This window comes from Onychostruthus taczanowskii, unplaced genomic scaffold (genome assembly GCF_017590055.1).
Source record: "Onychostruthus taczanowskii isolate IOZ18803 unplaced genomic scaffold, ASM1759005v1 scaffold73, whole genome shotgun sequence".
Taxonomy (NCBI): domain Eukaryota; kingdom Metazoa; phylum Chordata; class Aves; order Passeriformes; family Passeridae; genus Onychostruthus; species Onychostruthus taczanowskii.
In genome coordinates, this window is record NW_024505118.1 from 410,013 (window position 1) to 435,954 (window position 25,942).

Genomic DNA, 25,942 nt, shown 5'->3' on the forward strand with positions numbered 1-25,942 from the left:
TCAAACCCTTCAAAAGTTATCATAACTTTTCCCAGCATGCAGATTTAAAAAAACCCATTGCTGTGTACCTGAAAACTTAGGAATACCAGTAAGTTAGTCACTAAGATACCTGTTTCAAATTGACTGGCATCTGCATTCATCAATGCTAAAAGTAAAAACAGTAATACAGAATAAGCATGGGATGGAATTCTAATTAGCTCTCAGTTTACGTGTTAAAACTGAACGAACTCCTGTTGCATCAGCATTACAGTTCTGCTAAACTTGTCACTGATTCTTGACCTTCTGAGTTTTCTAATTACCTATTCAGTTTACATTCTCATACTTTTCTACCACTGAATTTTAAAAGGACTTTACATGCTCATTACATTTTCGACCTGTATGCTGCACTTTGCATATTCTAATGTTACTTCGGTCCAAAACTTTCACCCTAAGTCAATCAGCTGGTTGTCTTCACAAAATTTAACGGAAAAAAAAACACCACAAAAAAAAAAATAAGCAAAGAGAGCTCTGAATATGCACAGCCTTTTAATTTCCAAGTTACTTGGAGGAGCTCTACATACAAACTTTGTATTCTAGCAGTACCTATTAGCACCCAAAGAAGACATGTTTTCTGAGGTGCTAAAACCAGAACAAGCATCTTCCTCATAAAAAGTGGCAGCACGAAGACCTCTATCTTATCAACAACAACCAAGTTCTTTTTTCATGTGTACAGTTCACATACTTACCCAGAAAGGCAAATGGAAATTACAGACAGACGAAGATGAAGCTGTCTCAAAACCTTTGTCATGTGATAATGACCTATAAAGTATCAAATAAAGGCACATCATCAGCATACCATGATTTTACAATATTGCAACTCACCACATCGCCAACAAGAGGAGAGATCCCAAAACTTGAAACTTGCTTCCTCCTCACCCCCATCCCAGCTAAGCTGTCATTAAAACAAGATGACAGTCACAGGAAACCGTAAGGAGCGAACAAAAGATGCACCGTGTCTTCAGAGGGCATTAGGAGTGGGCAAATGGAGCAAATCATCTGAGTGTGCATCAGCAGGGTGGGTTGTTCTTCCTCTGTCTCTCTCTCTCTCATACGGATGCATGTTTATGAGCGCGCACAGACACACATACATACACACAGAGATGCATCACGTAATTATATTTACACGCATACACAGTAGTACTTGCATGTATTATCAAAATAGAAGACAGAAAGTTGACCACCATCTGCAAGGAGGCATACATAACAATAACCCCCGGGAACTTACACAAGTGAGCGATCAATCGCCGCGCGTGGATAAGCCAAACAACGCAAAAATTAACAACAAGAATAAGCCGCCAGACCGCAGGTACGAGATCCACTCCGGGAAGGAGACACACAGAGAGAGCGAAGGCTGCAAGGCTGGAGCACCGTTTCAGGTAATGCCCGCTGCCCCCCGGCAGAACCCAGCCGGAGCCGCCCGGAGCGCTGCGGCCGCCCAGCCGCCCCTCCGCCACCGCAGCCCGCGGGGAGCGACCCCCGGCCGCCGCGGGGGGAGCGCCGCTCGCAGCCGCCGCCCGCCCTCCGCCCACCCTCGCCCGTGCAAAGTGTAGGGCCACCGGAATCCGGGCTCCGGGGTGGGGTGGAAAGAAAAGGTATTAAATATGGAGTAAGACCGCCGTGACCCAGGGTTTTCCCGTCTCCCCTCCTCGCCCCCCGCCCCCGGTCACCATCAAGTTTGCATCCTAGTTACAAAATGTCGATCTTGAAGGCTGACAAGACACAGGGAGAGGGGGAGAAAACGAGAGAGAGGGAGAGAGTGAGTGAGAGAGAGAGACGAGAGAGTCCATCTTGCTTTGAGGGGGGAGGAGAGGAGCAATAATGCAGCGCATAAATCTCACCCTCCCGGGGGAAAAGTCTGCACAACACCTTTGGGGGCGGACGAGCGCGCAGGGAAGGGGCGGCGGCGCGGGGGGCTCCCTGGTCCTCCCAGCTGCCCTCCCCGGCGGGCTCCGGCGAGGCAGGCTGGCAGCAAACACCTCCCTGCTGCTCCCCTCCTCCTCCCCGCGGGCCCGGGCGATGATCCCGCTGCTGCCGCCGCCGCTGCCACCGGGGAGGAGGTGCCGCCGCCGGGAGAGCCCACATGGAGACCGGCACCCCGTCCGTGCCCCGGCGGCCAAGCCGGGCCCCTCCGCCGCCCCGCCGGGCTGCGGGACTTGGACGTGTCACCAGCAGGACGGGCAATGGTTTCGGCGCCCCAGGCCCGAGTGACCACCGCCGGCCTGGCGGCGCCCCGGCCTCCCCGCACACACTCACCTCCGCAGAAAACTTTTAACCGCGGGCCTCCCCCGGAAAAAGTGGCGAATCCGCCCCGCACACGGTTAAAGCCCCGCGGCCCCCCGGCTCGGCTGGCGGCGAGCGGGGGAGACCCGGGCACGGTCCTTCCCCGCCCCGGCGGGGAGGGAGGGAGAGAGGGAGGGAGGAGGCAGCAGGCAGGCAGGCAGGCAGGGAGGGAGGGAGGGAAGGAGGGGGCGGGCAGCCGCCTGCCGGTGCCTCTCGCCCCGCCGCCGTGCATGTCGCCTCGGCGGCTCTCGCATCGCTTCGTTTTACCTTCCTCATTCAGTGGCGGCAGCGGGCTGCCACCGATATTCCTAACGCAAACCTGCTGCCGTGCGGCGCCCGGGATTAACGCGACTGCCTCCTTCTCCCCTGCCTCCAACCCTTCCTTCCCCGTCCTCCTCCTCCTCCTCGCAAACCCACACTGGATCGGCTGTCCTCACATCCATGCAAGTTTCATACATTGCAAATAAACCCGAGAGGAGGAAGAGCGAAGCGCCTGGCGGGGAGCGGGGGGAGGAGGAGGAGGAGGGCTGCTTTCTGTAATTTACCAGCGACCCGATCTCGCAGCAGCAAATAACAGCCGAGCACCCATCCGGCTCCCGGCGGCCGGGAGAGACCCCCCCGAGGCAGCCGCCCCCTCCCCAAGGCGCCCCTCGCCAAGTTTTCTGTCATCGCGACCACCCAATGTCACAACTTACCTTCAGAAATAGGACTTCGCGCGGCCGAGGCCTGCCGCCACCTCCCCCCGGCCCCCGCCCGCCTTCCTCCCTCCCTCCCTCCCTTCCTCCCTCTCCACGCCCCGGGTGCATCGCCGATGACTACCGGAAAACGCACAGCCCAACTCTCCGGCCGAGCCCGGCCGCCGCTGTTGTTGTCGGGGTCGGCGCCGGGGTTTTTCCTCCCGCTCCCCGTGCGGCCGCTGGATCGGCTGCTTCCCCCTCTCCGGTTTTATATCCCCCCCGCCCTTTCTCCCGGCGGCGCGGAGCCCCCCAGGCCGGCGGCAGCCGATACCGATCCGCGCACTCTCCCCCGCGCCTCGCCGCCCCGCGGGATGAAGTTTCGTTTCTGTCTGCTGCGATTTCCCTGTCAAGTCCCCCCGGAGGCACGCACCGAGCGGCGGCCGGTGGCCATCCCTCCTCCTCCTCGCCCTCCTTCCCCTTCCTCTCTCCGCCGCTGCTCTTGCCTCTCTCTGTGGCGGCGAGAGGTGCCTGGTTTCAAACGCAGTCTGGCACTGGCTGGCCTACCCCCGCCGCCTCTCGGGCTCGGCTCGCTGGTGTTTTAAATGCCCTGCGCTGTATCGCGATCCACTTGGCCCCCTCCCCGTCATATACCTCCGGTCACCCCTACCCTGCCGGCCGGGCGGAGGGCTGGCGGCACCAACCCACCCGTCCTCCGCTGCCCAAACTTTCAAAACGAAGGGAGGGCTGGCAAGAGGGAGGAAAAGTGGCCGGGAGCCGCAGCAGCAGCCGCGCCGGGCAGGGGAAGCTCCGCGCCTCCCTCCCGTCCGCCAGCGCCGCAGGAGGGGCGCGGGGGGCTGCTCCACCGCTGGGGCGCGGAGCGTAAAGCATGGGGCGAGGGCACCCTTCTCCCTATCTCTTCCTCCCTGCCGCTGCCCATCTCCGCCCGCCCGGTGCGGGTCTGCGGGCGGGGGCACTCACCTCGGCCGGGTACGCACCGCGCCGCTGGGCCGGACGCGGCTCGCAGCGCAGCCCCTCCACCTCGGCGCCCGCGGAACGCGGCTCCACACAGAGCCATGCAACCCGGGGAGCGCCACAACACTCCCCGCGATATAAGACGCCCCGCCATTGGCCGGCGCGCTGAGCGACGGGCCCGCCGGCCACTCAGCGTTGCCGTTACACCCGCGGCCCGCGAGGGAGCCGCCGGCGCACACACTCCCCGCACACACTCACACAAAGATCGTCGCGCTGCCCCTCGCAGGGTTCGCGGAGCCCTCGGCGGCGGTGCCGGAGCGGGGCAGGGAGCGGGGGCCGCCCGGGGCAGCGCGGACCCGTGCCGGCCACAGCGCCGGCAGCCACTGTCCATTGGCCGCCCGGGCAGCGCCGCGAGAGTAAACTACGTCTGCCCTGGGCAGCGCCGTGAGGTAGCGGGGTGCGGGCTCGGCCCGGCCCGCCGCACCCCGAGCCGCCTTCCGATAACTTACTCGGCCGAGTTGGGCGAGTTTCATTCAGAGGCCATGGCGTGGCGAGCCAGAAGTTGCGGGAGGCAGCAGCGCATCCTCGCAGCCCCTGCTGGGGCAGTAAACACGGGCAGCCGTCCCCGCGGCCCGCGGGCGGACGGGCCGGGCCGGCGCTGCCCCCTGACCCGCGAGGGGCATTCCGGCAGCGGTGCCGCGCGGGGTACGCCGGAGCTCCGGGCGGTGCCTCCTGCCGTAGGAATCCTCGCCAGGCGTGGCGGAGAGGCCCTCACCGGGCCAGCATCGACAGCACGGCCGGCTTCACATCGGCTTCCCGTAGAGACCGCTCTGTTGGCAGAACTAGCCGAGTATAACGCTGGGGTTCCGCGCCACGCTCCGTGTCCTGCCCGGTCCTCTGCCCTGCACCTCGCGGGCCGTACCAAACACATGGATGTGAAATTCATTGGAGAATTTCTGTGGCTGACGGGCTGATATGCACAAAGCGACAGTGTGAGGCCAGCAGCTTTTGTGTGGCTGCATGGCGATTGTGCTGATGGGTGTTGGAAGTGTAGTCTAACTTTTTAGGGGAAGCTCCCTACCACTACAGGAATCAAACACAGTGTGTAAGCATACTGCGTACACTGCCCCTGTGTATTAATGTTCGCGAGAGCCTGGATATATGCAACATGAGACCCTCATGGTTTTTATGCAGAAGACACGTGGCATTTATTCTTAGAGTTAGGAAGAACTAATTTTTTGTGCGGCTCTGTCTCTAGACGGGATGCTGACTTCCAGTCAGCAGTTGTCATATTAAAAAAAAATTCTAATAAGAAAATAATAGTTAAGTTTGTTTAATAATAAATTAAGAAATAATAGTTTATGTAATAATAAATTAAGAAATAATAGTTATAATAACAATGGAAATGTGGTATTTTTTCTTTCCAGTAGGAGAGCAATGTTTGTGTTTCATTATGGCTTTACACATCCAAGGATGTTGCAGAGTTTATTCCATATGTCCTGAGCTTTTTTCCAATGTAATGTTAATTTCAGCATCTTTCCATGGCTTGTCTACTCTTCTGTCATTCCCCAACCGCTTTTCTCAGTATGGCAGAATTATGTTAAATAACCGTGAAATAATATTTCTTATGTCTGAATAATGCAGTGCAGTAAAGTACAAGCTCATATTATAAAACTAAATTGTATCCATGTTTCTGAGAAAGCATTTTAAAATTAGCGTGCACATTTTTTCTTCAGATGTGACAAAAGTATTGTAAATGCCCCACCCTCTTGTTTGTTGTAAGCAGGGGTGGGTTTGTCAGAGCCTGAATAATATTAAAAGAACAGCATAAACATATTGTTGTAATTAATGCATTATACTTCAGTATTTCTTTTCATTGGTAAGAAGGCAGAGCTGACCATCTATCCACTGGAAGTCAGGTGCACGTCAGGTGTCAGAGGCTGGGACACTGGCAAGTGAAGGCACACACATTTCATTAGTAACATATAAAAAGGTTGGCCTAATTTTTCGGCAGAGCTTCCTCCTATCATTTCTAGATTGTGAAGTGCTTTGCAGCAGTGGGTAAGCAGCATCTTTTCAGTATGCATAAACAGTTGCTGGTAAGAGTAAGAGGCCTAATCCAGACAGTTAAAACTTCCATGGTATATATTCTTACATGTCAGTATTAGTACTATTAGTGCCTTGTGTCCTGGATTCTTTTACCATATTAATACACCACACCATGGAGCCTGTCATACCTCTTCATTGCTAAAATCCTATCAAAGCAGGTAATTACTGAGCAATATAAGTGATGTAGGCACTTGACAGTATACATGAACCTCATTTTAAAGGTTGTTTTATTTTGTTGTTAACAGTTCTCTCTATTACACTTAATACCTTTGCTGGTCCTTTCAGAAAAGAGGCCAAGATAAGGACACCTTGCATGTAATGTAATGTAATGTAGTTTTTTACAGCTGTACAAAATGGATATACAGTGCTCCTAAGCAGAACAATTGTGTTTTGTGTCTGCTTCATGCAGTTACAAATGGCTTGTGAGTTAGTTGCAAGGCAGGCCACCTATTAGGTCTGTAGAAGCACAAGGATTTTTTCACCCTCTAAGAGAGATGAGTAAGCTGAGGTATGCTAGTATGTTCAGAAAACAGAATGTTTGCATTTCCACTGCCTTTGATTTATTCTGTCCATAGTGAAAGAGAGAACTGTATTTTCTTGGGTTGTCAATACAGGACCTTTTGCAAACACTTGACGTCATGACAGGGAGAGGATAGTAAATATTTATGGGTTTCCATTTTTCTGTATATGATTTCAAGCAAATTAATCTCTTTTTATGCCCACTTGGAGATATTTCTGGCTTTCATCAGCCACTGTTATCAAGAGTTTTGAGGTGTTAGCAAGTGTCTGTGAGGAATTTTTCAAGGGACAGCAAGACAGGAAGTGCTGAAATTTTTTAAGTTGCTTGCTCATTAGTATTTTAGAATTCCACACAAGTTGCATGTCTAGATTTTTCTGCAAAAACTTTTGCAATCAGATGGGACCTTTCTGTCACTTGTGTGTAACTGGTATTCTCTTTTGAGAGTGATGCCCTGACCCTACCTTGTGGCAGGCTCACACGGGCTGCTGTGCACAGCCAGCCTGCACTAAAGTCGGTGCAGTTCAGCTCAGATAAAGCATTTGCTCTGTTGCATGCTCAGTGGGATTTGGGGCTTTCAAGTTGCACGTCCATGGAATTTGTGTGAGTTCATCTGGGTTTGCCTGCTTTACACTCAACTGGCGGCAGAGAATCTCCGTCCCAACTGCATGTCCCCTCCTAATTAATCCATGGCACAACATAAAAGATGTGTCTGTGGTCTGTCAAGAGAGAAAAAGTATTTCCATTCACTTTGTTCTTATTTAAGAATAACAGGAAAAATAGTAGCATTGATGTAAATAATAGTAATTTACACTATATATATATATATTTTTTTTAACTCCCCTCTTTTGGGGCCTGCCATGGAGCTCAGTAGTGTTGGGGAGGGGACGGAGTTGGACCCTTAATTACCATCTTCTTTTCTCCTGCCCAGGGCAGAATCCACCTGCTGCCTGTGGAACTGACCTGTCCACTGGTAGCTCCTCTGGGCTGAGGTAGACGTGTGTTCCATGACCATTGTAAATTTATTCATATAATAAAAAGGAAGCTTGGACTAGCCAGCTGCAGCCTGAGCCTGCAGGCCCTGGCTCCCTTTGAGCTGCTACCATGGCTGACTACAAGTGACGGTTGTCATGTGAGCGGGGAAGGAAGGCCATAAGGCAACTCTGGGAGCATATGCTTTATCTGCGTTAAGCTTTGCACACAGCCCGGAGAGAAGCATGGGGAAGAAAGGGTGAGGCAGATGCAGCCTTATGGAGCATGTCCCACCTCTGTTGCTTTTTTTCCTGTGGCCTATGCCCACCCATAGTCCATGGAATAACGTGGCATCCTCCAGGTTAAAAAACACTGGAGCAGGACAATGCATTAGTGGGCCTATTTTCCTCCCCAATGCACTTGTATAACATGGTAACATTAATAGCAATTTATGTGGAAGCAGTGAAGGGAGGAGGCATTTCAGCTGAACTAAAGCTGCAGAATATTCACTGCAGAGTAGGAACAGAGCCACAGGATCAGTGCAGTACAGCCATTCTTCAAGAAGCACACTTCTAGGAAGTTATTGTTCCCACCTCAGCTCCACTTTCAGTTTCTTGAGAACTCAACAGAAGTTTGTAGAAGTCAAAGAAAGAGCCAGCTTGTTGTGTTGCTTTCTCTGTAGGAGGACAGTTATACTCTATTTCTTTGTTCCTATTCCTTACTCCTGTTCTTTCACAACATTAAAATAATCAGGATATTTTCTTCATGATTTTGAGATTCTGCTTCTGAGTGTTGTTTTTCTATAAGAGTGCATCTAGTTATCTAATTCCTACTATCTCCTATCAGGTGGTTTGTTTGGGGTTTTTTTAATGCCTCTTTTTACTAGAGGAGTAGTAACCTCAACCCTTTAACAGAACCAGACATTAAGAGCATTAGATCCTACAAGCAGCCTCTGGCCTAAGCTGCTACCACTTTCATTTGACAAATTAGACACAAGAGTAGGAAGGGGAACAGACAGGTGAAATGACCTGCCAGGAGACTCACAATTTGGAAGCAGCAAAGTCAAAAATGAAATCTGAGCTTCTAAATTCCAGTGCATTGTTGCATCCATTTCTTTCTCTGCTGCTCTGAGGTTTCTTTCATAGTGCCTCCCTTTTTCAGAAAAATATAACAACACCTTGAGGAACTATTTACCATTTTTTCCTGTTTCAGAAGGAATGAATAATAGGTTAGCCAGAACATCCACATCCATTTGAGTCTATCATCTCTGTAAAAAACTCCATCTGATCCTGGAAGACATTTAGGTATATGTTAAACAAATTTATATTAACTAACTAGTGTACATGAAATATACAATGTTGAGAATAGTGAAGCAATTGTCTGCTAATCTCTAAACTCAGAAGATTTTCCTTTTCTTTATACAAGTGTACTGCAGTACACAAAATATGTAAATCAGGTCAGACCTGCTTGCCTTTTGAGTTAGTCTAGTGCAAGCAAATCAGTTTCCGTAGCCAATGACACACGAAAGCAGCGAGTCTGTCATTCACACCCAGTAACCTGGGATTCCTTCACTCACTGACAAAGTCCTGTTAAAAGCGGGGCCAAAACATAGCAACTTTACCTCAATGCCGCACTTCCAATTTTTACAATTCTGCTTTAATTCTCATGTAAACTGCAATAATATTTAACTGCTTTGAGCATAAAATATAATTGTAAGTCATATTTCAATTTTAGATTGTTTGCCCCTTATTACATTTTAGTGCTATCAAGTAGATTTCTTCCTCTTCCACCCAAGGGTCTCTTTCCTATTTCTGTTTCTGGTATGATTCAAACTCTTCTTTTTTTTTTCTTTCTTATTTTTCCTTTTCTATAAATGTTCATGGTGCTTTAAAAAAACGACAGCTCTGTTCTAGTGTCTTTCTTCAACCTCTGAGTACCACCAGAGACTTCAACGCTACCTCACAAATATGTATTTACTTCTGTCTAGAAGAATGAGGACAATCAAGGAGCAAAAAGTTCTCAGCCTGGTAGCGCCACTGCTTAGCTGAAGAGGATGTTGTTGAGTCTGTGCTTGACAAGTGGCAAGTGCCTCCAGTGACTCAAGTGAAAGAGCAGCACCCATTAGGTCTGAGCATGAATCCTTGCACCCTGGTGAGCTTCCCAGATGCCTGTCTCACGGCCCCACTGCCATGCCTGGAGTTATGCTCATTCTGAGACCACAGCATGCTTGTTTGGCCACACAGTATTACTACCACTTGTAAAGTAAACAAAGCAAGTGACCATTTGACCCTGAATAACAAGAGCATGCATTAGTCATTGTACTACTCAAAGACAAGGTATTTGACTCTTGTTATATCTAGGGAAATACAGAGCACTGCAGATGTAGCACTAGGGATCTTGTTCGTCTCTGCGAGAGAGGGGCTTGAAAGAGGCAGAGATCAGAATTTTATTCGTTCAGGTGGTGGCTATGTGACACAGTGAAGACAGTGGACACTGTGAAGGAGTCCTGGCTCAGCTCCTGTCACAGAGAAAAAAGCACCCAATCCAGTGGAACACAAAGACAGGGAACCACATCTAGTGCTTCCTTTTAGAAGCATTGCTTTTGGAATTAAAATTTTCAGCTTTAAAGAAAGATGTAGGGTGGGGAGTAAAACTGGATGGATCTTGAGGCCTTCTAGAGAAAAGGAAGGAATAAAAATTCATGTCTTGGTCTAGTGACACCTGCTATAAATATTCTTACAGGATCCAGGCTGTGCACTGCTTCAGTGCATCCAGGTGAGAGGTCTTGTGAGAGGAAATTAAATCAGAACATTGCATTCTTTCTGTCCCACCAGGTTCAAACGGAGAAGAAGGTGAAACTTTAGAAGGGCACTTTCTCCTGCTCCTCCCTGTTCCAACAGGAGAATCGCTGGCAGACCAGCCTGTAAGAACTAACTCTTTTGGAAATATATGGTGTGCCTTCCTGTGTGCCTTCTTAATGGGGCTTTTCCCTGAAGTCAGCAGGTTCTCGTGGCTTTCCCCAGTGCCAAGTGCTGCAGCAAGGATAGAAAAGCAGGCAAATTCCATGCTGTCTGTCTGCCAGCCCTACTTGGTTTAGCCCTCAAACACCTGTGGTGGGTGTGCATTTCTCCTGTTCTGATTGTCTGCAGGTCTAGCTTAAGTGCTTGTTTGTGTTGAAATCTCTGTATCATTAAGAAGTTAAATCCTTCACTGGTTGTAATGCTGTGTCTTCTTATAATTTTGTAATGGTAAGTGGTGGAACTGATCCATATTTTAAGTTTTAACTCCATCAGCAAAAAATCAGTTTGATAGTACTAGGACAATTCTTTTCAAATTATGAGTTTTGTAAATTGTTTTGGGGGTTATATTTATTTCTGTGAAGGGAAGGGGAGGTAAAAGTACCTATATCTGCATGCAAAAGTTTAAATTTTCAAATGCTTTCGCAATTAAACATTTTCATGTTTCAAATTTTAAAAAATCCTTTAAAATGCTCCAACCCGAAACATAGCATTTTCCTGGCCTTCAATGTCAATTTTCAACAGAAAAATTTTGAAAAGTAATCAGTCCAGGTTAACACAAGTGATCTGTTGTCTCTTTTTTTTTTTTTTTTTTTTAACTCCCGGCAGTTTGATAAATCAGTGGTTTTTGTAGCCATGTCTGCATTTTTTTCAAATTGAAAATTTGAAAATTTGCCTAGTGGAAGGCATGCAGAGATCTATGGTGAGATTTATGGTCTGTGACGAAAAGGGTGTTCATAAAGAAACCTTAAATCTGTGACTCTATTGTAAAGTCCCACTGAGAAGAACTCAAGTCATGCATGCTCAGCAGTGCTTAGATTAATAATTTTTTCTCCTTCATTCTTAAATTTCCAGATGACTGCTGCTTCCACTCCACTTTTTCTGCACATATTAAAACCTTATTTTTAAAAGTACTAGACCTCCTTACATTAAAACCTAGGTCCCAGGTAAAGGGAGGTTTATATATCTTCTGTTGACTTTGAGGGAACTGTCCATGCATACGAGCTTAAGCCTGTGCATGATCTTGGTTCTTCCGAAAAGACCTGCCCAGAAACAAGTGACTTTGGCCTCAAAAGTCTGTCACTTCTTTGTCTTTGTTGTGAAGCTGCAGCTTTGTGTTGCTACACACTTCTTGCTTCAAGACTTCACAGCTGATGAACAAAATCCTGACAGTGTGAAAAGCAGTGATAGAGCTCATTCACTACCGCAGAATCTTCTCTTGCTGTCATGAGTTTGTAAATACTTGCCAGGATCTCTTATTTTGCAATACAGATGGCAACAGCTAGAGAGAAAACCTGGTCTGAGATTTCTTATTCAGCCAGTGTTACATACCAAATTTTTGTTAGTGGAAAGAACTGAGGGATTTAGTTTGTGTAACATTTGCTTATATAGCTTTTTTTTTGTTTATTTATATTTTTCTCATTGTGCTTCTGAGTGAGTGTGTGCAGTGCTCTCTTTGCTTTCACTGTTTCATAAATAAGCCTGAAATAAGATGCTGAATTGTCCAAAAAGGTGAAGCCTCTCCCTGGCTGCCCCCAGAAACTCAAACAAAGTAGCAGTGCTGAATGAACCCATTCTAAGAAGGGTGCTGTACTAAACCCTGACAAAGTTCTTGTAAAGGATCACATTCATGTCAATCAATGCAGGGCAGTCCTTGAACTCTGCCCTTCTGCTGGCATTGGTATAATTTAGATCTCAGCATCTTTGTATCCACACATGCAGGTGTAACAGGCATGTGTAGATGAGTGGAGCAGAAGCTGTGACCATGCACCCTCTTCTGTTTCGTTTCCTTACCACACAGAGTGTTAACTGCTGTGGGAAGTGTTAGTTCCTTAAGGAAAAATCCTCCTCGTATTTTACATCATACTTGACAGGAACCCCTGCACCTTACAATTTCAAACGAATACATTTCATTAGAAATTCTTCATATTTCTTATGCAACATGTGCCAAGCAGAATGTTTATCTTCATTGAATTGTTTGAATTTGCTACCAAATAAGTAAATAAAAACATTATGTGTAAATGACATTTCCCTATGGACATTCTCATAAAAACAAACAAACAAACAAACAAACAAACAAACAAACCAAAAGCAAATAAAACCCAGGCAGCTGTCTGGCAAGAGGAAAATTGTATGGGTAAAAATATCTGCTTGCTTGATTCCACAAGCAGCTGTTTTTCAGGGAATGGAAATGCTTCATTGTAGAGGCCTCTAACCTCATACAGGCAGAACCTGATTACATGAGGCTGGATTGTGGAGCTGTAATATGTGTTGGCAAGCACTTTCTCAGCAGGTACAATGACATAAGTAAATTCCCACCAGCACAGAAAAGGTCCTCATAGTTCCACCTGCCTGTTGATATACTTACAGAGTGAATACTGGACTGAACTCCATTGTACACACAAGTTAACGAGCAGAAAGAGCTAAATACATGGAAATGGGGTAAGCATGCAGACCTGAATACAGATTATTGCCCGGGGTAAATTCAGTTACACAAAACATACATTCTTCCAGCATGTTTGTGGGGTTCATCCCATGCACACAGGGCTGAACATGACCAAAATAAAACAGTTTTATGTAATTTTGTGCCTTTCAAAATGGGAAACTGCATGGATTAAAACCAAATATGTCCCTAAGAATTCAAACATTTTATTGGCAAACCTATTTCCAGAATGTTTTATTATGTTTCTGAAATGGGGCAGGGAAAACAAAGACACCATTAAGATATGGTGTACACAAACAGAAATGTGGACTGAAACTACTGGACATCAGTTATGACTGGAGAAAATTTACTGGGAGCTAGGACAAGAATAACTTCAGCTATCTGCTAGTTTAATAATTTGAGATGCTTTACAATAATGAATTCTTGAATGAGGTATCACCAATCCAAATGGACTGGCAGCACTGGCCTCAAATCAGTGCCAGGTGGGAGAGTCTCATTCCATGGGTGGCTCCCTGAGCTGCTTTGAATGTCAGTGCCTCTAAATGGTTCAGCACCTGCATGCAGCACATACCTGAGAGGCTGTGGGCTTGCATGACCCTTGCTAGCAGAATGGCTGGAGAATAAGACCTCTCCTTGAACATTCAGGTTAGGCCAAGTCTGTCTGTAGTCCTACAAGAAAGTAGCTTTCAGGAAAATGAGAATGCAAGGGCCACCATATGTCAAAACTCTGTTACTGAAGTAAGTAGCGTAACCCTATGGTATGGTTTTTTTGTAGTTCTTCTTTTGCAAGTGTTGCCTTTGTATTAACTTGGTTTGATTTCTGATCATAAGCATTGCCCCCAAAGGAAAAAATCTTGCTGACTGTTGATATGTTGTGTTTTCTGCTGAGTTGTTCCTTCACGATAGGAAAGGCTGGAACACCCCTTGTCCTCCAAGACTCATTCAAGTAGGAATATGGGGCACACTCTCTTTTATGTATTTTCACCACCTTCACTTCACTATCTTTTCTCTGCATTGGTTTTTTACCATGCTCACACTTGGGTGGAAATTGTCCATTATTGTTCCCACTTACTTATTTTATTGCTTTTCTTATTTCAGAATCTCTCTTTATGCTGAATACAGCCTCTGCCATGCTTTCAATCAAAGAAAAATAAGTTTGTTCACATTTATACTCCTTTTTGATTTAGGGCCAGTAACAGATAGGGAATCCTACCTCAAAAGTAGTTTTTTATATAATCAAATGTGATGGTTTAATGAAAAGGCCCAAAAACTTTTTAGGCATTTTCCTGTTACCATGAATAGTGATGCACTTTCTGTAAGGGTAGTATTAGATTTTGGCTTGAAAATTGCATGCTTGCTACCTTCCCTGTTACTGTTCATCACCTTCCCAAGAAAAGGCCTAGCTAGTAAAATCTTGTTGTTTTTGTTGGAATACAACCGCTCATTTAAAATATTGCTTTGACCTCTTGTTCTCCAGCTTTATTCAGAGCTTTTACAATGACACTGAAGAAAGTCCAGGGTGTGATTTTGTCAGATTGTTATCGCTGCAAAGACATCTATAGGGGTAGCCTGCTTTTCTTGTGGCAGTAACCAAATACATATGTTGACAATGGAACTAATTTCTTTCTTTGTCAAAACTTCTCTATGCTTTGAGGAATTTTGTGTATCACTTGCTAATCAGTTTTATGCTGAACAGGCATGTGTGTATGTGTGAAAGAAAGAGGGGAATATTATCCTACAGTATTCAAAAGTTTCATTACAGTAACTGTCCTAGACTGCTTTTGGACTCCTTTATGTATGGTGTAGTATTTTAGCATTATAATAAGACAAAGGTGAATTTCTTTAGGTGTTTTTTTAGAAGCCCTCATTTTCTCACTATCCATGGATTCAGAGATAATACAAACAAGGATGCTAGCACAGACTGTTTCAGCATTTAGCCTTTCACAGCACATGGTCCTTGATAATAGCATCCTGTTGATCTTTGTCCTCCATATTAGGCTCTGTAAAAAGCTGTTAGGAAACAGTTTTAGTGCTGGGGACTGATGAAGGCATAGGATGCTGCTGTGTCTTTGTTTCAACCAGAGATTTTATGGAAGTATTAAAGGATTATTTCTTATCTCTGGCTAAATCTAAGGTTTCATTCCCCAATGCTATCAAAATAACACCTTTCTTTAGTATAATACATACATACCTTTGCAAATATTTTTAAAACAGTCATCCATCATGTGTTGTAACAGAAAATTAACCATCAAGAAGCAGGCTTCCTAGTTTTTTCTCCAACGGTGGAATTCATTTATGCAGAGGAACAAAACAAGGTTTATGTACCATCCTAGTCCCTTGTAGTCCTGTTTGTGCTGACTTTTTACACATGGGTAAACTCTACCACAAAGAAACAATTTTTGGTGGTGTCTGAGTGGCACAGTCAATTAAATTTTGTCTGTAGGACCCCTGTCAGGATTGTGTGTGGAAGACAGAAGAGATGCCGAGTGGATTTTTATGCCCACTGGGCCTGGCTAATGCCCAGCTGAAGTCAGGGGAACTTTTGCAACTCCTTCCAGAATCAACAGAATGGCTCCTTCGCTCACTGCATATTTCTCTTGCTAAGCTACAGTTTTCTGATATTTTCAGCACTCCTGCTCTCCAGCTTGGAATCCCTACAAGGCTGGGTTTCATAACAAAAGGCATCCCTCATTCTTTTAAATCTGAGTAGACGGATGAGAGCAAGGTGAGTAATATTTTTTTCCTTGCTAATCTTGTTGGGATGCTGAAGGTGTGCCAAAGATTACTTGAGGTTTCTATGGATAAGGTGTGAGTGAAGACTTCAGTAGTTTGAAGTGGTGTGAAGCAAAGTGGTGTGTTGGTTTTGTAGGTTTTTCTTCTTAATTCACTGGAAAGCAGCACTACCCTAGTACCACTCCCTCAGCTATTTGCATTTTAGCAGTGAGTGTCACCTACTTAAAAATATTTAATATTGTTCTCGGTAAGTGACCTCTTGTAGTCCAAAGCAATCTGTTGTTCCAGAAAGGTTCCCATCTCCTTATAGAGAGCTTACAGCACTTTGCAGACCTGACACAGAGCCCTTGAAGTAAAGAGAAAGTCTCCCAATGACCTCAAGGGTTTAGATAAGGAGCCCTGTGGACTGCACAAGACAGGTAACACCATCAAAAGCATCTAATAACTACTGACAGTCAGTAGGTCTTCATCTCCAAATCACTTGCATGACTCTGAAAAGATTTATCCCAGCGCTGGCTGTATATTCTCAGCAGCACAAAACACATAAATGGTACTCAATGAATAGCATAAAAATTCTTCTAAGCACAAAAATATTTCTGTTAAGGAAAATTATAATTTTATGCTTTTTTTTTTTTTTTTTGCCAATATCTTTGTAAGCATCCCTTTAGCCATAGTATTTTCTTAAAGTGCAAATATGTACTATGTGTCAAAATAAAATATTTATTGAATACATTTACTTTGTGTCTGTTGAGTTATGAGAGGACTGTGAAGTGCTTCTTTGTTGCACCTGTTGAGGCCATTTTACATTCTCTCTTGGCTGGAGACAATGAAAATTTGAAGCCTTACAGTTCTACAAAAAGAAATCATGGAAGAGAACTTGAATTGAAATTGAACACAAGCATTCACTGTTGTTGGCACTCCAGGAACAAGCACAGAACCACTTAAATCCTCAAGGTGTGGTTAGTTGTCTCTACCAGACCCAGTCCTCATTTGTGTATGGGATGATATGAAACAGTCCTGAAGACTGATGGGTCAGCTTGTCCACGGATGCCCAAGGTGAACTATGGCTTTCCTGATGTCCCCAGAGGAGGCAAAGCCCAGGGATTGGTTTCTTTGATTCTGTCTTTCTTGCAAGGAGAAAGAGTGTGAGACAGTGGGCGATGGAGACTCTCACACCATGGCCTGCATCCCCCAGACACTAGAATGGTTTTGTAGATGACTGTGACATTGCTGAAAGTATGGACCCCTATGACCTCTGAGAAGAAAAGGGAATGTACCTTTCCCCAGCTTCCAGGAAGTCTGTATGGTAGCTAAGAAATTGTAGAAAATTCAGGAATTGGCAGAAGTTTAAAAAATCAGCCTTCAGTCCCCACAGCTGGTCCTTCCTGTCAGAGAAATTTACTCTGAGGCAAGGAGCAAGCTGGTCTGCAGACATGGACAGCAGCAGATACTCGTACTGGGTTTATCTCATAGGAAGTGGTAAGTTGATGACAGCTCATCAGAAAGCAGGCAAGGCACCCTCCCAGAGCCTCAATGTCCAAGTAAGCACCACCAGAGTGGACATGGGCATTGGAAGCTCAGATCTTGGCTTCATATGCAACTCTCCCTTGAGATGCCTGGTGCTGCAGCTGTTGCCATCTTCTGAGATTGCTTCAGAAGGTTCCCTCAATCCTCACTCCATGGCTTTCCCTGAGTATCTGTTAAAAGAGGTGAAGGACAAACAAAGGCAAGGTTATCCAGTTATGTGCTGTAATTCACATTAAAAATGTAGAACTTTGGGCACAGTTTTTAAGGAGAATCTATGAATGACTAACTGGGCCTGTGTACGGATTCATAACTAAGGGTTTGTGAATAGGGAGATTAAGTTGCATTGTAGCTCTCTTAGTTAAATGATTGGGTCCTTTGAATATGTAAGCAATAGATTATAAAGCCTGGAACAAATAAAATTAGGTGGTGATTCAGTTGAGGCTAAATGTACTTCAGCTCCTACTGTAGGTGGTGAAGAGACTTACAGGCTCCCCTTGGACCTGCACCCACTCTGAATTTCTTTTGGTGGTTGCTCAGCTCTCCTTACTGTCTACATACAGAATCTAATGAGAGTGTCTTTTGTCAGAGTCATGTATGTGCCTGAAGTGAGTGGTGTCACGGTTCCATTTAGCTTTCCTGTATGAAGATTTAGAACAGAGAACCTAGAAAATGCTAATTTCCTGCCTACCATATTTAAATTTCCTATATACTGGATTTAAATTAAGCATACAGGGATGACTGCCTCAAATAATCTAGTTTATGCAGTTCAAACACATTCTTCAACCCAAGACCCAATTCAACAACTGTTTTATTTCCTCACCCTGTTACAATCATTGCAACCATCAATACAATGCAATTATGCTTAATCCAATACAGGACACCTGTTATTTTTACTGATACAGTGAGATATTGACTCCCAGAGAATGGGAGTGAAGGTTTATCAAGTAAAAGAGAGCAAATAACAACTGGTCCTTCAAATGATAATTCTAATTTCTGAAAAAAAAACCCAAAAAAATCAACCCTTTCTTTTATCTTTTTGTATCATATCAAACAGGAAGAGGTCTTGACATTCTCTGAAAGCTGCTCAGAAGCTTCCACATGAGTTATGCAGAAAGAGCTGCAGCTGACACATAAAAAGTCTTTAAAAACAATTCTGCAACTGTGGCTAGATCCACTGGGATTGAATAAGGCAGTCTTTAATTACAGCACCCCTGAAAAGCTATGGATAGGCAGAATGTTTCCAGAGTTTGGCTGGACCTTGAGGGCTGTTTGTGGAGAGAGCCCTTTCATGTGTTGTAAATGGGATTTAGCCTGTTACAGGCAAGAGCTTATGCAGTTGCCTGTATGATCAGAACCAAAGTCCCTGTGTGGTTGATTTTGAAAAGATTTAATGTATGTGCACACTTTGCAGGCAGAGACCTAATATTGAAATAAATACATCTCCGTGAGGTGTAACAGAGCTCAAGTTAAGCATGTCCACAAGCTTTTGCAAGAAGGGTCTGTGAATACGTGCAGGAAATCTGTTTAGTGCCTCCTCAGTTTACTTCAATCAGAAACCATGTTAAAAAGTCTATCTGTATTGCTGTAGAATTATGCTGTTAGCTGTATAAAAAATAACATTTTCTTGCAAAAAATTCCTGTTGTTTTAGCAGATTCTTTTTCTTTGACAGAAAATGTATTGATCTGATCCTGGGAAAGTGAATGTAGTGCTCAACAGAACAGTTCCTGCCATATAATTTTGATGCTCATAAGGTTGTGTCATATTTCATATGAAAAGACTCTGTCAACTTCCACTGACTGTTGAATTTTAAAATGATTCATCCACACAAATATACTTTTTCAGGAAAGCTTCTGAAGCAGAAAACTGATTTCATTGCAAAATAACAATTTAATTGAACATATGTTTATTTTAGAAGTATGTACATCTCTATATATGTTTATTTTCTCTTTTTGTTTTAATTTTTGTGGCTCCTATGAAAATACTATGTTTAACATAATATGGAAAAGGAAATTAATTTGAAATAATATATTTTGAAGAATAAACTTGTAAAAGCATATATTTCTGTATTGTAACTTTACTGTTTACTTATAATGAAAGTTAATATGTGAAATAGTTATAATTGTCAACATTTCTCACTTCTGAATCATTCAAACTTTATATTTCCAATAATCTCAGTTCAAGTTTTATCTTCAGATTTTCATCTCAGAATACCTGAATGGTTTTGCCAGCCAGATTTCCCATGTACCAATGTAAAATTTGATTTCTATTCCTGCCTTTTACAATTTCTCTTGCTCTTCATGGGAGGAACCATCCACAATAAACTAGGAAGGGAGAGATTGGTTCCACTGCTAGCAAATTAAGCTTTTCCAGTTAGTTCCCTGAAGTCAGAGGTTTCAGCCTCAAGACATAATTACAGGTAAGGATGGCTATGTTGAGAGGTTATTGGTGTTAGGCCATTGGCTTCAGTAGGGACGCATTTCTTCCTCAAATGTTAATTTCAGTAATGTTTTCAAGTATTTGTGTGATTAGATGTGTACAGACATGCACACACAAGAGGTTCCTCTCACTCATGTTTAATATGGAAGAACACATGGTATGCCCAAAGTAAGAGTGCATGAAGATGGTGTTCTTTAGTTGTTTTTGTATTTTGAAATACAGATATAACTTGCAAAGAAATTTTCACCTGTTCTCACGCAGATTTAAAAAGACCAAAAAAACAAATAAAACCTTTTTTACTAAGGAAAAGACTTTCCCCATCTTGTCTCTAACTGTGTTGTCAGGACCACTGTCTCACTCATGTGTGATGTTATATTTTCCCATGAAGCTTGATAGGAGCTAAACACAGAAACTTTAATTAATTTCTTAGTCCTACACCAGTCAGTATTTTAGAAACTTATAGTCAAATTGTTGCATAAAGCCACAATTTCTCCAGAATAGATATACTGTTATTTTGAAATCTTCTAGTCATTAAGCTAAGCTTACAATTTGGTGACCTGCTGCATGTTCGCATGTTGTAGTACTCAACTTGAAAGCTGGGCAGACTGGAGGTGAGTGCAATTCGAATGTGCCAATCCAAGTGAGACCAGTTTGGAAAATTGTACCTAAAAAAACCAAAATCATAGAATAACCCAGTTTGGGAGTGACCTCAAAAATGTAGGCATGTTTTTATGTCTGCTCTTAAAGAACAAAAGAAGGCCCAGCACAGATAGTGTATGTCACTAAAATATCTTGACATCATTAAATTGGATTTAAAGTGGTGTAGAGACCTTGAAACAGTCTGATTGACTTCACCTTTGCTGACACTGACACTGAGCTATGGATTTTCAAAATGAAGCACCATAAACCTCTGCAAAGCATGAAGACCTGAAAATTTTAGCAGACATTTTCCATGAAATGTCTGCAGATGGAGACAAAAAATATCCTGTAATTATTGGTGCACAGACAGTCTAATGCTGCTGCAGTAGCTGGATGAAACCAGACTCACCAAATTGATATAGCTTCTAACCAATAATAAGATGGAGCAGAGAAATATGTCCCAATACTGACTTAGCCCTTCACTGTATAATTTTAGTTGTCATTTAGAGTCCATGATAAAGAATTTCAGTTCACAGATACAAAAACTTTTCAAGAGAGTGATGCTACAAATGAGACACCTCAGAAGCACTGACCTAAAAAAGGATACTCCTTCCCTAGATGTAACTTTTGAGGTTTCTTCCTTATTTAAGGGCTATTTCCCCTGCCATCATTCTAATTAGTGCCAAGGAAAAGTGCTGTGCTGCCCAAGAGGAAGCTATGCTGCCCATAGCCTTTTGCTGAGTGCAGTTGTTGTAAGCAGGTTTGTCATCTTCTGGTCCTGTTGAGTAGTTACATGTTGTCTCCACAGTCCTGCTAGCTCATGGATGCTCTTTGACTGTGTTCTTTTATTTTCAGTTGCTAAATCAGTTAAAAGAAGGAATGATATAACACTGTCCTAAGATCACTATTCCAAGTGAGCAATTGCTGCTGTAGTTGCCATAGGGATACTGAATGAATGCAGATGAGGTAGGAGATATCCAGAAGGCTCTGCGAACATGAGTTTCCCTTCAGCAGCCCAGTGTGACCAAAAGATGGGAGATATCTGGAATTCCATGATGCTGGGTTGAAATGGCCATCTGGCTGTCAGTGTGCTCCTTCGGCCAGAGACATTGTCACCTTGCTCACCATTAACAGTGGAACTTGGCCTCTTAGGTGATTCTGAAAACATTACCACAAGTTTCCTAGGAGCAATACTTAGAAACAGCTACTTTGTGTGAAGACTAAAATACCACCAATACTGCATTCATAATAAAACCACCAAGGAGAAGAGTGGAAGCTGCATACATATGAGACCAAGTGGTGAATTTGGGGACTGATAGAATCTAATTTTAATAAGCTAATATTTGGAGAGGAATAACTACTCAACAGAGGCAGGAGCTATTATATAGAAGGTGTTCAGTGCTATGACAGAGACAAACAATCTTTCCATGGATAAGAACTGATAAGTGAGCTGCCTCTCAGTTCAACTGATTGATGACAAGGGTGAAAATGGTCAGCTGCACGGACAATGGTGATCATTTTTAGTGTAGCTGCATATTTGCTTCTATTCAAAATAGGACTGAATCAAGGCACTAGTTATTATCAAAATGGCCTGTAAATGCAATTACTTACTTGCCTAAACTTCCTCAGAAAACACTGATGAATTTACATGATAACCTGCTGACACACACAGGCACTCACAAACTCTACCTTTGGAGCACCGTTTGCTCCCCACCTTCTCATGGAAAGACATGGATCTTACAGCCTTGGGCTCCTCAGATTTATGCTTTCCACTGGAAGCTGCAGAGAAAGACCAATGGTATTTATGATGACAAGAATCAACTCTGCCCTCTGGTGCACATTCACAGTTGTATGTAAGGTCTGAGTTTAGCACTAAATTATTTGGTTAAGAATACACAAATAAGTACAGACTCCGATTGTACATTTTTTTGACATGGGCACAGGTCTTATTATGGCATGACTAGAGCCTTGGCTATTCTGAATGGATGTATTTCAGTTGTCTCCAGAGAAATTGTAGTGGTTTGCTTCAGGTCACTTAGACTATCAGCTCAGATTTTCACCTCCCAAAATGCAAATTTGTACTGGGAAAAAAACACTCTGGTTGGGTGTAGGCTGCAAATCTAATGCTTGGGATAACGTGGTGTTATCCCAAGCACTGTGCATTGGATGTATTAACAGAATAAGATACTCTTGAAAGGATTACCTCTGGATGGTGTACCCAAGTAGGAGCAAGGATAATTAATTTGAAAAAATGAAAGGCATTAATGGGATTTTTTGAGTAAAAATTTTTTTGGGGGGATTTTTTGATGTAAAAATTCCCCCACTAAATGGAATGAATTAGCAGCCAAAGGGTAATCAGAAGATAGGTGGTTCACTGATAAATACACAAAATCTAACATGTCTTGCTCAAGAGTGAACTAGATGGCAGTAGTTTCTCTATTCCCACTCACCAAAATACTGTCTGTCCTTCCTATTCACAGCACCTCTAAGCTTAAAGCTCAGCAACTTCTAAAATGTCCTCTCCTTCCTCATTTTTAGGTATTTTATGGTATTATTAACACTATGAATTAGTACCTTTCAAAGCTGTCTGACGGAGGTTAATTAATCCCTTTTAAACCACTCAAGACTTAATTGAAATAAACAAACATTATCATATCTATCTTCCAGCTGAAGGAGATGAATCACAGAAAAGTTAAGTTGCTTCTAAAGTCATAAAACAAGTCAGTAGGCAAATTAGGAGGAGAGGTAAGCAGCCCTGGACTTCTAGACTCCCACTGTAATGATTACATTAGCCTGACTTCCTAGAACCAGTATGTCTGAACAAGATAATTTTATTCAAAAGACTTCTCAATTATAGTCACATTTAGGCTTGATTCCAGTATTGCTGTAGCCAGTGGGAAAACAGCAGCAGAAGATTTTGGTGCTAATGCATCCTTTTCAGTGAAAGGGAAGGCTACTGTGAGACAGTGTGGGTGAAATAATTTTCCTAATGGGTTATTTTTTTAATGTTAGCAGGTGTTAGTGTTATAAACTTGCAAGAAAGGCCAGGTGCTGTCTTCCAGTCTGATCTCACCTTCCTTGTGAACGAGCCTGTAACGTAGCTCTGATTTCCGAGGTCAGGCACAGCTCCTTCTGCCCGCTCTCTGGGCTGCCCAGCCCCGCCGTATCCACAACGTGCATGGCAGACAGGGAAGAATGGGTAATACTGCATGCAAGAAGGGTCCCTTGGTCCTTCCTTGCTGTTGCTGCCGACCGTCCCCTGCTTTCCAGTGCTTGGTGAAAGCGAAGGGAAGGCAGGCGGGTCATGGAGGAGAGCTGCTGTCACACATGGGTGATGATGGGTGGTGGGAGGAAGGCCCCTGAGATCCGATGGTTGCTGCAAGTAACCCCAGCCAGCAGCAAGCAGCGTATGCGGCAGGTTCTTCAGGGACAGTGGCCTCTGCAGGATTTGTGCAGAGTACCTAGTCTCAAACCAACCCGTGGGGCTGCCCAATAAACTGAAATAACATGGGCAACAGCTTTCTGAGAGATGCTGAACATGCCCTCCATCACCCCAAGGAGCAAAACCATACTGGGGCAGGTCTACCGGGCCTTCCTCCTGCTCTCTCCCTGAGGCAATGGGATAACCATCTGTGTACCGCTCCAATATGTCAGCACTAAACACCCAGTTTGTACATGACATGCTTTATCTGCCATTCTGTACACAGCCTATTGACACATGACAGTGGCAGCAGGACCTCAGTGATTTTCCTGATTTCTCCTGTGTATTCCTGTTTTCCACTGGTACAACAGAAATGGATCATTGCTAGGCAGCTTTTTACAGAGTGACTGGACCAGCAGTGGAAGGAGAAAGGGCTCACATTTAATTTCTGCTTGAAAAGTATCAGTGATGAAAAGGCCTTGTGCTATACTTCTGTGATGGTAGACTTTCAGTCTGCTGAGAGTAGTTTAGACCAGACAACTGGTAAGATAACTCTTACTATTATTAAGAGCAGATTTAAAATTTCTTAATCAATGCAATCATACACACAAAAATTTCTGTGTAGCTGTAATCCTCATTAGCACATGACACCATGCTTAATTTCACCTGAAATTACCTGGATAGACCATGTAATTATGCCACATAATTACTTGTGCATTTTAGAATGAAGTTGTGTGTCTGCAGCTCAGGATGATGCAGCTCTTTCATGTCAACCAGAGTCTTCCAGTGCATTTTCCACCATACATGTGTTCTTGTTATTTAAAAGCAAGGGGCAGAAGTTGAAAAAAGTCAACCAAGAGTGCAATAAAAAAAAAAACAACTTTAAAGTTTAGGCAGTGAATTTTGCTTTAAGAAGTTAGGATCAATTGATATAATTTATTGGCAGAAGCTTGTTTAGAATCTGTAAACTATTATAAATTAAACCTCTTATGGTTGGTATCTATCAAACCTCTTAATATGCTTTAGGGTCTCACTGAAGGCATAAAGAGAAGAACAAATAGGAAATTCCCAGGCAGGAAATAATACCAGGCCATGTTCTCAACTGTATCTAAATCTACTCAGTGTAGCAAATAGCAGGAATTACACTGGTGTCAGTTATAATTCCGAAATACATTGTGATAATCTGTTTCAGTCTCCACGTAGGTTTACAATATAGACCTTATCATAGTTTACACTATGGAAAAGCAAGACTACCTCTAGAGGCCAGCTGTGTCAACTCTGGCTGCTGGACTCCTGCCCAAGTTGTATAGGCAGTGCACAGATATCACCCATAAAGACAAAAGCCCTGATAGGCCATTGCCTTGTATCTTACTCTGCCCTCTAATTGTATTTGTTCACACAGAAGTGGGTATAAAATGCCACAGGTCCGACTGCATTGGTCTGAAGTCCCATGTAGGGAGTGGGAGGAAAGCCTTACAACTGACTGGTGCTGCATTAATTTTTAATTTAAAAAAAAATCTAAAAGAGAACTATATTAAAAATATATTTCATATGACCTCACTAAAATGTTTTATTCTGAGTTAGTATATTTTAATAATTTTATTGTTTCTTCAACAAGAAGAAAGCAGTTTTATAGCAAAAGCAGTTAGAGAAAAGAAATCAGTTGGAATAAAACCTGCCAAGAAGAAATGCAGTCATTCAGTAATGCAGTGAAACAAAGTCAAATTTACACCATATTTTCCTCATCCCAAACACAAAGTATGTGCCAAAACAAATTTAGGTAATTAATATGCTCACTAGTACTGCCAGTTCACCTTTATTTTAGTAAGTAACATAGCCCTTAAGTTCCTACAAAACAAAGCCCATTGGAAGCTCAGCCCTAAACAGATGGGACAAAAGGCAAGGTAAATGGAGAGGGAAGGCACCTACAGAGCTCTAATCCCAATGACTGGCTCAGCCTTTAGAAAATGACACAGTTCTAATGGGTGCACTTTCCCTGGAAGATGTGAGTAGCCCAGTTGTTCCTTGTGTATCTTCTAATGATTGCAGGTAGCTGCATCTTGCTCTCTGTTGGGGGTGAGGATATTTGGACAAGATGAAGAGAGAAAATATACAAAGGAAATGTCCAGAGACAGAAATTGCAATATCTTCTCTATATA

General features: G+C 43.8%; 1 protein-coding gene across 12 annotated transcripts in view; it reads right to left on the bottom strand.

Moving 5' to 3' along the window:
• BBX (BBX high mobility group box domain containing) overlaps positions 1-4,553 on the bottom strand; it is a 137,460-nt gene extending 132,907 nt beyond the window's left edge. For 3 of the 12 annotated variants that reach the window (XM_041422391.1, XM_041422389.1, XM_041422381.1), the window contains exon 1: positions 4,478-4,553. In XM_041422391.1, coding sequence (XP_041278325.1) covers positions 4,478-4,501 — 24 coding nt within the window. In that variant the 5' untranslated portion in view covers positions 4,502-4,553. Of the gene's footprint in view, positions 1-725; positions 799-2,292; positions 2,438-3,014; positions 3,063-3,974; positions 4,108-4,477 lie in introns of those variants that run through there. The other 9 variants (XM_041422395.1, XM_041422382.1, XM_041422390.1 and 6 more) reach the window with 8 other exon arrangements.
• Between the last annotated feature and the right edge of the window lie 21,389 nt (positions 4,554-25,942).